Raw genomic sequence first — 18,267 nt, 5'->3', positions numbered from 1 at the left:
GATATAAACAATTTGTGGCTATGATGCTAGTTCTATATACATTCCTCTTCTGGGAAAAAAAAAATGTGCCACACATGATCTCAACTGAATATGCATTTTTAAAAGATCACACTAGGGGCGCCTGGGTGGCGCAGTCGGTTAAGCGTCCGACTTCAGCCAGGTCACGATCTCGCGGTCCGTGAGTTCGAGCCCCGCGTCGGGCTCTGGGCTGATGGCTCAGAGCCTGGAGCCTGTTTCCGATTCTGTGTCTCCCTCTCTCTCTGCCCCTCCCCCGTTCATGCTCTGTCTCTCTCTGTCCCAAAAATAAATAAACGTTGAAAAAAAAAATTAAAAAAAAAAAAAAAAAGATCACACTAAATGAAAAAAGAAAGCAATTTCACTGAGACATATTTCTAAGATTAATCTATTTATCAATTAATTCCTCACCGTGAATTTTTCACCAGATATCCTGTGAAAGTAGGGAATAGGCAGCTTATTGAAATGAACAAAATAAAAGATAAGAATCACCCCCCAGATAATAGTATCTGGCACTTAGGTGCTGGGTACACAATGAGAATGAGGTGAAAGTGGCAAAGGGCTTCAGAAATACAAGTAGAAAGGGGCGCCTGGGTGGCTCAGTCGGCTGAGCATCCAACTCTTGATTTCAGCTCAGGTCATTATCCCAGGGTCGTGGGATACAGTCCAGTGTCAGGCTCCACACTGAGCGTAAAGCCTGCTTAAGATTCTCTCTCCCTCTGCCCCTTTCCCCAACTTGTGCACACTCTCTCTAAAACAGAAAGAAAAAAAAAGAAAAGCAAGCAATACAAGTGGAAGAACTACACAGACAACTGTGTCTATGCCTCAATTTTGGTGCCAACCAATTTAGCTATACCTGAATTAACATTTACTTTGGAACACTGCAAATCTCATGTTCCTCTAACCCAACTTAGTCATCTCCATTTTGACTATAATTCTCACTCCTCCTCACTGGTAGGAAGAGGCAAGCCTGTGTGGTGTGACTGCAGACAAATTACTCAACCTTTATGCTCTTTTATCCATGTATAAAAAAGAGGATTATGTCACTTCCTTTAGAGGTCTGTTAAGAGCATTAATGAAATAACTTGTGCAAAGCCCTTAGCACAGTACCTGAAATGCATGGTAAGGGCTAGCTGTTATGATAACCACGAAAACTTAGCTGTTACTGATGCTGAACATCTATGATACAGAGGGATATTTAATAGTGATTAAGGAGAAAAGAAAGAGCTTTGATATGAGACACTGTTTTCCTACAAAGGCAGATTCATAACTTCAGCTATAATAAATTAGATGGCAAAATTTAAAACTCTTTTAATTATATATTCTTCATGGATACTTCAGTCTGGTTCCATCAAGAGAATAAACAACACTCTCTTTACATGCTTTGATATGCTCAATAGTATGGTATACATTTTTAGTTATAGGCTCAAGGATTCTACATTATTAACAGACAATAAACAGTCTGATTAGTAAAGCCAGTCATCTAGGTGTCCCAAAATGTATCCTGATAACTATTATAATGGCAGCCGAAACTCAAATTCTGGACAAAGCAAGTATCAATGAGTCTAATCTAGGAGAGAGTAGTCCAGCTTGTGAAAGGTCCTTTCTGGAGTTTCCTTTCTCCCTGTCAAAATCCTATTCATTCAAATTCTACTTCCAGAATGGTGGTGTGATCTCCCCAAAGACCAAGCTTCTGCTGATAACAACTACAAGTTGGGGGGGTGGAGGAGGGAGGCATGGGACACAGGATGAAAACTAGCTGAGGATTCTGAAAAGTAATTCTATGAGGCAGATGTGGAGACAAGTCAAAACTTGGGAGACACCAGCCTCAGTCTCCTGTTTTCTTGCAGCTTTGCCCCAAGACTGGGCAGTAGATGTGGAACTAAGTAGATGTGGCTGAAGTTATCTTTCTGTCAGAGGGAACTAGGGAAGAGAGCCCAGGTAAACACTGCCAGCTGTCAGAGAGAGAGGACTGAATCCCCTGGGGAGAAAGTCAAAAGAGATGCCCTAGTACTATGTATGAAACACCACAAAAGTTTTCACAAAAGGCTGACTTCTGAACCATGCAAATGCAGACTAAAGCACAGACTTAAAGAATTAAATTGAAATTAGAACCACTGTCCACAGAAGGTTAGAGAGAATTAACAGTTTGAGTCTAACGTGGCTACCTGCCAGCTAAAACAAAAATATCAATATTCTATACAAGATTATAACAGACCTCAGAGTCTATATAACATAACATGGTGTCCAGGATACAATCTAAAATTACTAGACATACAAGCAACAGGAAAATGAAACCCATTCTCAAGAGAAAAGACGATCTATAAAAGCCTACAAGAAGAAGACTGAGCTACTGGAATTATGTGGCAAAGATTTTTAAGAAACTATTACAATTAGGGGCGCCTGGGTGGCGCAGTCGGTTAAGCGTCCGACTTCAGCCAGGTCACGATCTCGCGGTCCGTGAGTTCGAGCCCCGCGTCGGGCTCTGGGCTGATGGCTCAGAGCCTGGAGCCTGTTTCCGGTCCTGTGTCTCCCTCTCTCTCTGCCCCTCCCCCATTCATGCTCTGTCTCTCTCTGTCCCAAAAATAAATAAACGTTGAAAAAAAAAAAAAAAAAAAGAAGCTATTACAATTAAGCTCAATGAGGTAAAGTAAAAACAAAAACAAAGCACACATGAATGAAAACATAATAAAGGAAATCTCAGTGGAGAAATTAAAAATATAAAAAGGAACAAAATCAACAAATTTTTCATTTACAAATGAAAAGTACATTATCTGTATTTTTAAGGTCAATGGATAGGCTGAATATTAGAATGGAGATAAAACAGTGAAGAGTCAATGAACTCAAAGGCAGATCAACAAAAATTACCCAATCTAAAGAACAAAAAGAATAAAGACATAAGAAGAAGAAGAAGAAGAAGAAGAAGAAGAGGAAGAAGAAGAGGAGGAGGAGGAGGAGGAGGATGAAGATAGATCAGCACATCAGAAAGCTATGGGATAATCTCAAATGGTTTAATATGTGTCACTAGAGTTCCAGAAGGAGAGGAAGGGGGGGGGGGCAGAAAGAATATGAAGAATTGATGACTGAAAACTTCAGAAATTTATTCAAAGACAAATGTACAGACTTGAGAATTTCATAGTGAACCTCCATCAATGTCAATTTAAAAAAAAAATCCCACTTGGATACATCATAATTGAGCTGTTGAAAAATAAAGACAGAAAGCAGCCAAAGAAAGATGGCATCCACATACAGAAGAACACTGATTGGAAATGACTGAATTTCTCATAAAGATGACAGAGGTCATTAGACTGTAAACATCTTTAAAGTACTGAAAGAAAAAAATTTTCAATCTAAACTTGTATATCTAATGAAAATATTCTTTAGGAATGAAGGCAAAAGAAAGACCTTCTCAGAGAATGTAAAACCAGGAGAATTTATTGCCAGGAGACTTGCAATATAAGAAAGTTCACTAAGATGAAGAAAAATTATAGCACAGGAAAACGTGGATCTTGAGGAATGAACTAAATAAAAGAAATGGTAAACACCTGAGTAAAATATAAAAGACTGTTTTCCTCTTACGTTTCAAAAATCACATATGATTATTTAAGGCCAAACTTAAAACACTGCCTTGCAAGGCTTCCATGTAATATGTCATACATATTACAACTAGGAGAAATGATGAGGAAAGGGGCAAAAGGGACCCATATGGTTGGAAATTTCTGCATCTTGTATGAAATGGTAAAATACTGGGGTGCCTGGGTGGCTCAGTCAGTTAAGTGTCTGACTTCGGCTCAGGTTATGATCTCGCAGTTTGTGGGTTCGAGCCCCACATCGGGCTCTGTGCTGACAGCTCAGAGCCTGGAGCCTGCTTTGTATTCTTTGTCTCCCTCTCTCTCTGCCCCTCTCCCACTTCCTTCTCTGACTCTCAAAAACAAATAAATGTTCAAAATATTATTTTTTTAATGGTAAAATATGAACTCTGAGTAGACTGAAAAGGTTAGGAATGTATACCAAAATGCCCAAAAATGTACTGAAATACTCAAAAAGGTATAGATAAGTTAAAATAGAATACTAAATATAGCTAAGTAATGTAAGTAATATATAAGTAATCTAAAAGAAGGCAGGCAAGGGGGGAAGAAAGGAACTAAAAATGTAGAGGTCAAACAAAACAAAATGTAGACCTAAATCTAACAATATCAATAATTACAAAATGTTAATAATCTAAACCCTCCAATAAAAAAAGATCATCAGAGATACTAAAAAAGACTTAGCTAACTGCAGCCTACAAGAGTCACAACTTCATATAGACACAGATGAAAGTAATACATGGAAAAATATATACAATGCAAACAGTAAAAATAAGGGTGAAATAGCTATATTAATATCAGATAAAATAGACTTTAAGACAGAGTATATCAGACATTTTAAAAACATTTGATAAAAGAATAATTGAAGATATAACAATTATAAATGTAAATGTGACTAATAACAAAGCTTCAAAACATATGAAGTGAAAAACTGACAATTAAAAATCAGTAAGAAAAAGAACACTGGGATACATTAGCAAATGCCTTGATCTGAGAACATTACACCAAACTGTGTAATACATATTCTTTTCAAGTGCACACAGACATTCACAAAGATATAGGAAATGTTGAGCCACAAAATAAGTCTGAATAAATATGTACAGACTGAAATGAAAAAAAAAATTATTCTAAAATAATAAGATGTCCAGGAAAACCCAACATTTGGGATATCTGGAAATGAACACATCTGTAAGCAATTCATGGGTCAGATAAGACTCACCAGAGAATTTTTTTAATATTTTGAACTAAATTATAAAAAAGATGCAACATACCAAAATTTGTGAGATGCAGTTAAAGCAGTGCTTAGAGGTAAACCTATGGCTTTACACTCCTATATTACAAGAGGAGGTGCATCAATGGGTGATGGGCATTGAGGGCACTTGTTGGGATGAGCACTGGGTGTTATATGTAAGTGATGAATCACCTGGTTCTACTCCTGAAGCCAAGACTACACTGTATGTTAACTAACTTGAGAATTAAAAAGAGAGAGTGAGAGGGAGGGGTGGAAGGAGAGGGATGGAAGGAGGGAGGGAGGAAGAGAAGTATAATAAACCCCAGGTATTCATGAGGGGGGAAAAAAAAAAAGAATGGAGTGCATTTTTACAGCACAGCCTTTACATACAGGTTGGTTTTTTTCCTAAATATTCTCTACTTTCCAATATAAGTATCATTATATTCCTCTTCATACAATGAGACCATTAAAACAAGTGTAAAAGCTTTTCAGGATACTACCTGGATTACTTTTTGGAATTTATCAGAGGATAATAATGTTGTGAATTATCTTTCTTCTTTCTTGATATTTGAGATTCCTAATGGAAATAGTATAATCTGTAAAACTGCAGAAGAGTAAGCAATTTAGGCTAAGTTAAACCTATAATTATACAGACAATAAATGTTCCACTTTGTGTTGAAAAAAAGAAAGAAAATTTTAATAGTCCTATATCAAATAAATTAAATATCAAAAACAGGGGTGCCTGGGTGACTCAGTCGGTTGAGCGTCCAACTTCGGCTCAGGTCACGATCTCACAGCTTGTGAGTTCGAGCCCCTCGTCCGGGCTCTGTGCTGACAGCTCGGAGCCTGGAGCCTGCTTCGGATTCTGTGTCTCCCTCTCTCTCTGACCCTAACCCACTTGCATCCTATCTCTGTCTCTCTCAAAAATAAATAAAAATTGGGGCGCCTGGGTGGCGCAGTCGGTTAAGCGTCCGACTTCAGCCAGGTCACGATCTCGCGGTCCGTGAGTTCGAGCCCCGCGTCAGGCTCTGGGCTGATGGCTCGGAGCCTGGAGCCTGTTTCCGATTCTGTGTCTCCCTCTCTCTCTGCCCCTCCCCCGTTCATGCTCTGTCTCTCTCTGTCCCAACAATAAATAAAAAAACGTTGAAAAAAAAATTTTTTTAAATAAATAAATAAATAAATAAATAAATAAATAAAAATTAAAAAATAAATAAATACCAAAAACCTCCCCCCAAAAAACCCTGCAGAACCAGATGGTTTCACTAATGAACTTTCTCAAACATTCAAGGAAGATATACCAATCTACAGAAACTTTTTCAGAAAATAGAGGAAAGAATACTACCAACATAAGGCCAATACAACTCTAACACCAATATCTGACAGACATTACAAAAGAATAAAATTATAAATCCATATCCTTCATGAACATACATGCAAAAATCCTTAACAATAAATACAGCAAATTGAATTCAATAATACATGAAAGGGGTAACATATCACAACTTAGTAGGGTTTATCCAAAGAACGCAAGGTTTAACATTCCAAATACAACCAATGTAATTCAACATGCTACCAGAATAAAGAAAAGCCATATGACCATTTCAATAGGTATGAAAGGCATTTGATGAAATTCTTTCTACATCCATTCATGATAAAAACTCTCAGCAAACTAGACTTAACAGAGAACCTCCTCATTCTGATAAAGGGTATCTACAAAAGCCCTACAGCTTATGTTCCACTTAGTGGTGAAATACTGAACACTTCATACTTTTCCCCTAAAAATGGAATTAAGGGAAGGATGCCCACTTTCATCACTTCTATTCAACACTGTAGTGGAGATTCTAGTCACTATAATAAGGTGGGAAGGGACAGAAGAGCAAGAGGGAGAGGGACAGGAAAACTATTTGCAGATCACATAACTGTTTATATAGAAAATCCCAAGGCACTATAAAACTATTACCAATAACACGATTACAGGATGCAAGGTTAATATATAAAAATTAATTACATTTTTATATACTAGCAGAAAGCAACTGGAAAACTGATTTTAAAATATATAGCTTCCAAAAACAAAATATTCAGTATTAAATCTAACTGGAATTATCACAGTCCCCTACACTGAACACTAAAAAACATTCCTGATAGAAATTAGAGATCTAATTAATGGAAAGATACAACATTTTTGTGACTTGCGATGATCAATATCATTAATATGTCAAATCCCCCCAGATCAGGGCAGCCTGGGAATGAAAACGGAGGAAGGCATAAATTCCAAAGGGGCATGAGAAAACTTTTGGGGGTGACAGCAATGTTCATTTGATACTGGTGATAACCTCACATGTGAGAACTCCTCAAATTGTAAACTGTATTTGACGAATTGTCAAATCCTACCCATTCGTCCAAATGACCCCTCGTGAAACACTTCCTGGTCAAAAATCTCTAACTGGATAGGATTTCTCTGACTTTAAAACTCCCAGGAGGGGCGCCTGGGTGGCGCAGTCGGTTAAGCGTCCGACTTCAGCCAGGTCACGATCTCGCGGTCCGTGAGTTCGAGCCCCGCGTCAGGCTCTGGGCTGATGGCTCAGAGCCTGGAGCCTGTTTCCGATTCTGTGTCTCCCTCTCTCTCTGCCCCTCCCCCGTTCATGCTCTGTCTCTCTCTGTCCCAAAAATAAATAAACGTTGAAAAAAAAAAAAATTAAAAAAAAAAAAAAACTCCCAGGAAATTCTAGTCACACCTATCTCTTGCAGGCAGCATGTAGCCCCTCCCACATAATGTACACTCTGTACATGTTTGTCCACTTGAAATAAATGTTTTTTTCAGTTCTAGGAGTTCGAAGAGTGGGCATGTAGATTACATTCCTTCCTCTGTTCACTTATACCTTTAAATGAATCCCCCTTATTCAGACTCATGCAGGCACACAAGTGGGCTCTCTGAATCAACAAGACCACTCCATATGACTGAAACTGCGTCACAAAATAACAACAGAATGACAACAATCTGAGATATGCAGCAAATGCAGAATATCCTGCCTAGAAGAATGTCCTCTTTTCTATTTATCCATCTATCTTTCAGTTATCTCCCCGATTAAACCTGTAATCACCTTTGAACTGTTAACACACAACTTCAAGAAAAAGTAATGTGTTATGCCCCCATCTTTGTTCCAATAAAAGCTGGCTAATCGCAGAGTAGGTGTTTCTTTGCAGAGTCCAACACGCTTAAGGCAGTGAGTTTATATACTTCTATCTGGCCTTTACTCCTTCAAATAATTTCCACAACAGTGCTTAGAAGATTTAAGCAAAACTATCCACAGCAATTTCCTCCTGATTTGCCTGCTTCTAGTGCTGTTCTCTTACAACTTACACTCCACACAGCAGCTACAGTGTTCCTATGAAAATGTAAGTCACATTATTTCACTACTTTGCTTATAGCCTTCCATTCAATGGCTTTCCACACCTCCCTCAAAGTAAACCCGAAGTCTTTATAAAGGTACACAAGGCGCTACACCATCTTTTTCCTGCTCCCACCATTTACTTCTCTGATGTCAGGTCCCACTACTCTTCCCTCCTCACACATAGCCACAGTGACCTCCTTGCTGTTTCTCAAGGTGCCAGGTATGTTTCTCCCTCGGAGCCTTTGCACTTGAGGGATTTCCTGGGCCTACACAGCTGACAATCCACTTATATTTAAAGAAACCATGACCAGAAAATTAAATATTTAAGTTATAGTACAATTAATTTTAAAACTAGATCTCCTAACTTCCTGGTTAAATTCTATTTCCCCCCAAATCTTGTACTTAATAAAAGTGACACCTCATGACTTTGTAACATGACTTGATTGTGCTCATAATTTTACTATATTCTTAAACAAAAGAACTTTGAATAATTACATGAAGCTAAAACATAACACAGTCTAAACGTTGTTTTTTTCTTGTTTTTGTATTTAGAATTTCTATTTCCTACCACCAGCAGTACCCCATCCTCCTTCCCAGCTTTGAATGTTCAGAAATTTTACATTCCTAACAGGGGCATTATTTCCTACTTACAATTCTTTCAAAGCACCTTACTTGTGCCAAGCATAAAACAAAAACACTTCACTATCCATAAGCAGCAGTTACATACAACCATTTCAACAACTTCTCTAACAGTACTAAATTTTGTCCACTTATTTTAAAACCCTGAATGAGGCACTTAGGCAAATACTAACCAGTGACCAGGAAGAGTCTCTTTCAATTACAAGAAATCTACTCTAAAAGATGTACCTTCAATCTACCAATTTAACAGTTGTGCCCATACACACCTTGGAGACAAAAGATTTTTTAAAGGATTTCCTGGATTGGATTCAATCAATTTTTTAAGTCAAAGGCTATGAACATGCAAGAGCCTGTGAAACAAACAAACAAACAAAGGTGCACACAGATCTGAAAACACACACATACACTCCACTAGTAGAAAAGAAGTAAAGACACATAGTAAACACTGTCAGAACCCAACCACATTCCCCCGTGTTCCTCTCTACCCTGCTTACTACAAACACCTCTACCTCTCCACCTAAGCATTTTTTTTCCTAACTGGGGAGCATGCTTTGGCTTTGTGCAGGGCAGGCCAGAAGTGTAGAAAAGGTCATGTCCCCAGTGGCATCATCACTCAATGGGGGAAGAGCTGATGGACAGATATCTTAGCTTGTTGTCCACAATTCTAAACCACCTCCCAACATTTCCCAGTTGGACTGTGCTCTTAAGTGCTCACAGTGGCAACTGACTTAATAATTGCCCTACTTTCCTAGTATCACCCCTCAAGCTACCTGCACTCAATTCCTTGTCTACTTGCAGTAGAACTTAAATCATGACAAAGATCTTTTCTCAAAAGGAATGTCTCCTGGAAGAGACAGGAAATCTTCCTTTAATACAATATTCCTCACATTTTATCTCAGGACCCCTTTGCAACTATTTAAAGTTACTGAGGCTCCCAAAGAGCTCTTATTCATGTGAGTTATATCTATTGATATTTACCTACTAGAAATTTAAACTGAGACAAAACTTATTAATTCATTTACATTGCATGCTAACATAGTTCTGTATGAAAAATACGGTCTCTAAACAAAAAACGTAGTGAGAAGAATGGATTTTAAATTTTTAAACAAACTGCTTTAATGCTCTACTTAATAGAAGACCACTGGATTCTCATATCTGCCTCTGCCTTCAATCCATGGTAAAATCACAGGTCATGTAACCTCTGAAAAATTATGAGTAAAAAAGGCAAAGAACATCTCAGTATTATGAACAGTTTTCACCTTGTGGGCCCCCTGAATGGGCCTTACACACAGAGAACCACTGCTTTAGCATAACAGATTCCGTATAAGTAAAGAATAACTACAAAATAACTGAGACACATGATTTAGTTTGGGGAAGGGGAGGGCAATCAAAGCATGAACAGAGAATATGTTTCTGTGATTATCAATATGATAAAGGAAATAATTTACCATACTAATCTGGAGTACTCATTCTCTCAAAGCATTTTTTTTTTTTAACAAAAAACTGCCTAAAACTGGAGTTCCCTTTTCTATTCCTTAATATTTGGTTCCCTTGGAATAGTTCACTGCTTTGCAGTCTTCAAACAAAACTCTGTAGATAATATCCAGCTAATCTTGCTTTTTTTCTACCCTAAGCAGCTTCCAGGACAGGTCACTTTTCAGTAATATATCCTTTGGCTGAACTGAACAAGCAAAGCCAAATTAAAAAGGAAAATAAATGCAAAAGGTCAAAGAGAAATGTATTTATTAATCAACGTAAGAACAGAAACTAATAGGACAGAAAAAAATGAAAGTTAGAAATTACTGTCCTTCTTGGACTCTTATGTTCCAGCCATACTAACTAGTCAGTTCCTCAAAACTTTGGGCACTTGTTTTAACGACTAGGCTTACACATGTGATTTCCCCTCACTCTCACATTGCCAACCACCCTCATCTGCCTTATTTCTGCTCATTTAACAGGCCTCACTGAAACATCAGCTCTCTGCTATATGGCCGCAAAGTTCTCAAAACCCTTCTCTTTAGAGTACTTAATTTATCATCCAAATGCTATTCTGAGAATGATCAGGGAACTATTAATTATGCTAAGACAACAAGCCATATTATGAATTAACAGCTTAGCTTTCCTGCTTAAGAGCTTCGTAAGGAGAATCTGTCTTGCGCACTACCACTATTCCCCCAACATTTAGCTCTACGCTTATAAAAGGTGTACACTCACTCTCTCAACGAATGGCATGTATAATGCAATTAAGGTAAAAGAGGAAAAACTCATCCAGATAAAATGACCTACTATGTTCTCTCCCAAATCCTGACACTATTCCACCCCTATTATCCTACCTTTGATCATGCCCTTGTATCTCATGCCTCTCTATCCACACCCCACCTCAACAGAATATAAACTTCAGGAGAGCAGAGAATGTCTGTTTTGTTAATTGAGGCTTCCCCAGCACCTAAAACAGTGCCTGCTCAGAGCAGGCACTCAACATTCAGTAATTGTGTGCTCAGTGAATGCTGTTCTATGTTGCCCTGCTTACCTATACGTGAAAGCCAAACCATAGAACCCATATGAAGGTGCCCCAGATATTATGGTAAAACATAATTTCTCCTTCCTTTGTATACAATAATGTGTCATATCCTTCTTAAAATACTTTCTGTACACTACTTTGTCTTTGTGCTAGAATTCTAGGTCTTATCAGGTCTCATTATTCTTGGTATACCGTACATTTTAGCATAATGCCTGACACACGGTATCTAGAGAACAAAGATCTGTCAAATTAACCTGGTAAACTGACAGCATTTCACAAAATTATGAGTATGTATTAAGAAACCTGATACTATGCTAATTTTCTAGAGAACTTTCTTATTCATATATGTATCCCTAGCCCAGGCCATTGCCATTTCACAATGGCAACTCCATCCATTGAGGGGATTCAGAACAAGCCATCCCAGAACATGCCCCACTCCGGCATGTGATTTTTGAGCTGAAGGCAAACAGGACCCAGTAGATTCAGGAAAAATTACTTTCTCCTTCACTGCCCAAAAGAAATGAGAAAGGGATCTGTACCAGGAAGTTTTTACCAGAGATAACTTTTTATATCTGACTTTTCTGCACAGCTGGGAAAACATTTATTTACCAAACATCTGCTCTTCTCTCCCCTTTCTGTGAACTGCCTTCTTCCTCTCTGAAACCCCAGACCACACTCCTTTCCTTAGCTCAGGGTGGTATTTAAGCCTCAAATGCCTTTGAGCCTGATATCTTTGTGGGACTTCCATATACACATGTGTAATTAAATTTGTTTTTCTTGTACTCATCTGCCTTTTTATTACAGGGGGGTCTCAGCCAAGAACCTAGAAGGGTAGAGGGAAAATTAATTTTCTCTGCTATAGCATATTCCTTTTGCAAGGAGTAATTTTATAAAGAGCAAGTATCTTTCTTAACTGTTTGATTCCTTTCTCAACACTACAGGCTATCAAATCAAAATAACTTCCTTGATCCCAAGGCTTCAGGCTTTCTACTCCTTATCTAAAGGGTTCTCAATTATGCCACCTGCACTTCCTACATGCCAGTCAATCATGCACAGTTTTCTCCAAGCGGAACAACTATTTCTAGGCAAAAAAATTCCATGCCAAGCTTCACTCCTCTTCCCAAAGGCCTTCCCAGGGCAGTATTATCCATATTGTGCTACTTTAGTTATCCTTGCTTGGTGTAACAGATTAACCACTACTTGTTCTGTCATTTATAATCATATTCATGTCCCTAATTATGTGTCTATGTATGTATATATATTATACATGATGTTAAATGTTAGGGTTCTCTTTTAAAATCAAGGACCATTAGCTCGCAAGATATGCACACATAAGAAGAAATTTGATTCAGTAATGTGGTCTACGGCATAGTACATACTAGTGGCAGGACAGGACAGTTGTAAACAGCACAGACTCTAAAGGCAGACTACCTGGGTTCATAATCCTGGTCTTGGTACCCAGTGGTCTTAGTACCCTTTGACAACTTACTCAACATCTATACCTATCCGTTTCATAATTTGGAGTTACTATAAAAATTACAGGAGTTAATATACATAAAATTCTTTAAAGCATCTGGCACATAAACTCAATACAATTATCTATTATTATTACAATGTTGTCTTAGCACACAGATTTCTACAACAAATCATAAGCTGGATGGCTTATCAACAAATGAAATGTTATTTCTCACAGTTTTAGAGGCAGGGAGCCCAAGATCATGGTGCCAGCATGGTCAGGTTCTGGTGAGAGCCCTCTTCCAGGTATTCTCATGGGTATTCCCACATGGTACAGACAGCTGGCTAGCTCTTTGGCCTATTCATGTAAAGGCACTAATCCCATTCATGACGGCCTCATCCTTTTGACCTAATTACCTCCCAAAGAGCCCACCTCCAAATACCATCACACTGGAATTGGGCAGGGTTTCAAACATATGAATTTTGGGGGGGTTTTGTTGTTTTTAATTTTTTTTTAACGTTTATTCATTTTTGAGAGACAGAGAGAGACAGAGCGGGGAAGGGGCAGAGAGAGAGAGGGAGACACAGAATCTGCAGCAGGCTCCAGGCTCCGAGCTGTCAGCACAGAGCCTGATGCAGGGCTCGAACTCACGAACTGCGAGATCATGACCTGAGCTGAAGTCAGACACTTAAACGACTGAGCCACCCAGGCGCCCCAAACATATGAATTTTGGAGGAACACAAACATTCAGTTCATAGCAGCTGTCAAGACTTCTATCTTCTTACTTTATAACTGAGGATACTGAAGCTCAAAAAATGTCTAACAATTTGCCAAAAGTCACAAGAACAAGTAAATTGTAAAACAAAGGACTCCTAGTAAAGGAGCCCATTCATTTCACCATGCTAAATTTTATTCAATATATTTTTAAGGTCTACAGGTCCATTTTATGATAAAAGTGGTAAGAAAATGAAAGAAATAAGAAAAAGGAAAATTAGAGACATTTATACTCAAGAATTAAGAAAAGAAGAAAGGGACACTGTAATGATCAGGCCAGAACATGGGCTTCTGTTCAAGTAAATAGAAGGGACAGGGAGGTGGTCCAGAGAACTGAGTTAAGAATATTAGGCTAGAAATAATGATCATGCTTCATTTTTCATTTAGGACATAAAGACACTGTTACTTGCATTTTTAAAAATCCTTTCTCTTCAGCAGTTTAGAAAGCCAATTCTGTTCCACTACAAGCTCATCTCTCTTCAAAAATGTGTGAAACATTTTGATTTTTCACATAGAATTCTGATGTTTACACATGGAAAAAAATAACAAATTTCAGAAATTTAATAAGAATCTTTGAGGGATGTCAACATATATGCCATCTACATTTTTAAATCTTTTAAAAGTTTAGAGGTGTCCAACTGGCTCAGTTGGTAGAGCATGTGACTCTTGACCTTGGAATGCTGACTTTGAGCCCCATACTAGGTGCAGAGATTACTTAAAAAAATAAAAATAAATAAAATCTTTTAAAAGTTTCAACTTATGGGTCATGTTTAGTTTTTGAGAAAACTTTAAATACATGAAAATCACATTCAGAACCATCACTATTTGACTGTCTTACACATTTCCTTAGATAAGACCCAACGGTCATTTAAAATACAAACTCTATTCTAATAAAAATATTACTACCCCTCTACTCCCAAGAAAACCTCTAATTGAAAAATATAGACATAACCAGCTTGTCAAAGCAATAAATTTTGTTTTGAAAGATTATCGTTTAGAGAATTTATTAAACAACATCTGTCTCTCTGATTATATGTACTCTGCTTACAGCTAGAATTTTCTATATAGTTTCTCTCTTATGGTAGCAACCAATACACAGCTCAGGCCAAAATAATTATCAACAGTACTAGCCAAAAGGCTCTGGTACTGGATATTTTATGGGACTATACTACAAAGATAAGTTGTTGAAGTTTTTACACACATTTTAGCTTAAAATGAAAATAAAAAGATAAACAACAGAAAATATGTCCAAAATTCAAGAACACATGCTTTGTATGTAAAACATACTTCTGTAATCTGAATCCTTTATTTCTATAAACTTCCACTGTAAACTGGACAATATGGTCTTCAGAGAAAAAAAAAAAAGGACTCTCAGAAATAGAGTGATTGCTCTAAGAACTATGAAACAAGAATAAAATTTAAAGCTGATACCCAAAAGAAATGCACAGTTGTCAACCCAACTATCAATTCAAATTTCCAAAAATAATTCAAGTTCCAGGCACTGCAGAAAAAGAACAAATGGCTGAGAAGACCACAATTCCTCAACCCTCCAAGATATGCATCCCTGCTGATGCTCTGGGTTAACAATGTGGATACCTCTCTCCTTCCTTCACATTCTGGCAAGAGATGCTAAAAATTTTGTGCTCCACGTTCTCACACAATTAAAGTCCATGTGCTAAGTCTCTTCTAAAAGGCGGAAGTGGGAGGGCAGGAACTGAGGTTGGTTCCCTCTCAAATCATTACATGCATAGTTCATCAGCATCTCAATCTTAAAACTGTTAACAGAAGACCATCCCACCAATATGAAACTTTAATTTCTTAAACTTTGGTATGTACAAAACCAAAAAGTGGGCCTAAGAGTTCACCTCTAATTCCATATAGCTTGGTAACTGGAGTATCGAATTCCTTCTGCTGGCTCCATAAATCTGCCTCACTAAATCCCACTGCACCTATACTTCATGAGCTCGCCTGATCCCAACTTAAACCCTCAGCTTAATTAAGGTCCTTATCTTTAAGATTGAAAAGTTTTATCTCTCTACCAGGAAGAGGCATAAAACAAATTTATTTGACCAAACAATTACCCAGTTTGCTTTATCTTATCTTATTCCCTTTGCCCTGATTTATTCTGAAAACACTTACTGATACTTATTATAAGCTGTGAAAAATACTAACACTGGAGATACAAATATATTTTCTCTGCTCTTAAGGGATCACAGTCCAGGGAAGGAGACAAATATAGAGACAAATAATTTCTACCAAGTATGAGAAATTCTATAAAACAACTTTGTAAAAGTTCTACAAGAACACAACGAATTTAGGAAAGGTTTCACAAGGCAGTTAACATCTGAAATGAGTCAAAGAATAGTAGGGTAGAATGGGGTCTGTATGTGTTTTAGCTGAGATGGAAATACAGAATGAGGAAAGCTGAAAGGTAAAGTTAATGTCTGATGACAGCCAAAGTGCTGACTAAAAGTATGTTACAATAAGTATCCTAGGATATCAACTAGAGCTCCTTTTCTCTTTCGTTCTTGCAAATTCATTCTAACCATAAATTCCCAAGAATGATCTTACAAACAACACAGAGGCACAGATTTTGTACACAAAATAATTATTCCATGGTTGGAAGCAGGAAAAACCATTTTGAAAGCCATCAGGAAAATTCAATGTAATCAGACTGATTCTCTGCAGTGAAAAGGAACAGCTCTGTTACATAAAACCAGTTCTCAGTGTTGGAGATACAGAGGAAAGAATACCAAATTACAATTCAAGAGACCTAGACTCAAGTCTATGGGAACAGTTATGCCATAATTACGAAACAAACCTTTTACTTAATTCCTAAACTGCCTACCTCACTCGAAGACTTATGAAGATCAAATAAAATGAGTCTGAAAGTGCTCTGTAAAAACAGAAATGCTATACAAATAAAATACTACCTTCATTAAGGTTGTAGTTGCTATATAGGAAATGAACTTTAAAAAGCTGTACTGCTGACATAAACCCTGCCATATTCAATTTGTGATAAAGAGCGTTTTACCCGTTCTACAGATCGTGCTCTCTTCTTTGGCCGAGTAGGCAGTGCATCTTCCTTCGGATTGGTGTCTATTGCCCAGTAGGACCCCTAAAGGTAAAGAAAGAAATATTAACAGTATATCACAGCAACTCTATAAGGTTAAAAATGGATTTTTACAATCTTCTGCTCCAGAAGCAAATATTTTGCAGATACAACAGTGGAAAAGTAGCATGAGAAGAAAAACTAGCTTTGCACTGAGAAAAATAAGGTTTACATGAGAAAAAAGGTCCATTTACAACTAGATTATTAAAGAGGAAAAAAAAAATCACAATCTGAAGTAGTTAAGTCCAAGAACTTCTGCCACAGCCAAAGAACAAATGAACACACTTTTTAAATATATACTAATTCTTTGGACACATATGATAATTACAACAGCATATGACACTCAAGTCTGGGGAGAGTTTTATATATATAAAGATACTACAGCTTCCATACTCTAGGACCTCACAAATCTAAATGGTAAATGAAACCATTTATATAAAGACAAACTGCTTGAACACATTTTATATAATAAATGCATCCTGGAGAGCAATGGTCTGTACATAAATCTTTTATTGCTTATTCTGTTAAAGCTTTTTAATTATTTATCCTCTCTTAGATACAAGTTCTCAAGACCACTCATTTGAACATACATATTTAGCACCTACTGTGTTCCAGGCACTCAAGAATTGGGACTCCCTCAAAAAAAATTTGAAAAGTATAGATTATGAAGAAACCAAAGCTCAAAAAGAGAAGTGGTTTGTTCAACCAAGGGTATGAGAACCGGGACCAGAACCAAGGCTTGCTTCCTTTCTCCCTGAGTTAACTTGTTTATACACACACACACGCGCACACACACACACGGGAGGAGGGCAAGGAATGAGGGAGAAAGTAAAAGGAAGGGAGGGAGATATGCATTTCAGAAACAGAAATACAATGCACATCCCAGTTTTATAATTTTACAATTAATCCAGTGTTAAAGTTTAATCTTTGCCTCTATTACTTCATTAACATTCTCAGGCTGTTTTTTCAGGCAGTATTTGACAATGAGGGGAAACATAGCTCTCATCTAACAATCCTCATTCTTTGTGTCCAACATGAATTATCTGCTTATAGTCTTTTAAGAATACGTACCATGTTCTTTCACATAGCTTTGCCTACCCTACATGCTGATCTCAGTACCACTGACAAACTCACATTCTACCTTCAAAACCCAGCTCAGATCCCATCTAAAGGAATCCTTCCTCTGATCCTCCTACTAAATTCATCACTCTCTCCCTCTGTAAGATCTCCACACATTTTATACATTTAGACCACTGACTGCACTTTACATTATAAGCTTATTTATAGGTCTGTATCCTTTCCGGGCTGACTGAGTTCCTTAACGGTAGAAACTCATTTCTACATCCACTGCGCCAGGTACAATGTCAAATACGTAGTAAGTACTCAATAAACATTTTTTGAAAACGAAGAAGAGCATTTGAACAGTGCCAACAATTTTAAGAGTACAGGGTATGATACCAGGTCTTCCCAGGTCCTAGTCTATGAAGGTACCTCAACTTAGCACTCATTTCATCACCCAGCCATTACTGGAGGATTCATC

At 37.6% G+C, this 18,267-nt stretch overlaps 1 protein-coding gene across 3 annotated transcripts in view; it reads right to left on the bottom strand.

Moving 5' to 3' along the window:
• FOXJ3 (forkhead box J3) overlaps nt 1–18,267 on the bottom strand; it is a 149,938-nt gene that overhangs the window by 45,125 nt on the left and 86,546 nt on the right. For all 3 annotated transcript variants that reach the window (XM_047083141.1, XM_047083143.1, XM_047083142.1), the window contains one exon: nt 16,650–16,733. In XM_047083141.1, the coding sequence (XP_046939097.1) occupies nt 16,650–16,733 (84 nt within the window). The remainder of the gene's footprint in view (nt 1–16,649; nt 16,734–18,267) is intronic.

The sequence above is a fragment of the Lynx rufus genome, unplaced genomic scaffold (genome assembly GCF_022079265.1).
Source record: "Lynx rufus isolate CCGP_SWC_20201006 ecotype Redwood Valley unplaced genomic scaffold, mLynRuf1.p SCAF_2, whole genome shotgun sequence".
Classification (NCBI taxonomy): Eukaryota; Metazoa; Chordata; class Mammalia; order Carnivora; family Felidae; genus Lynx; species Lynx rufus.
Note: the sequence above shows the minus strand (reverse complement) of the source record. Positions and strands in the feature narration are given on the sequence as shown.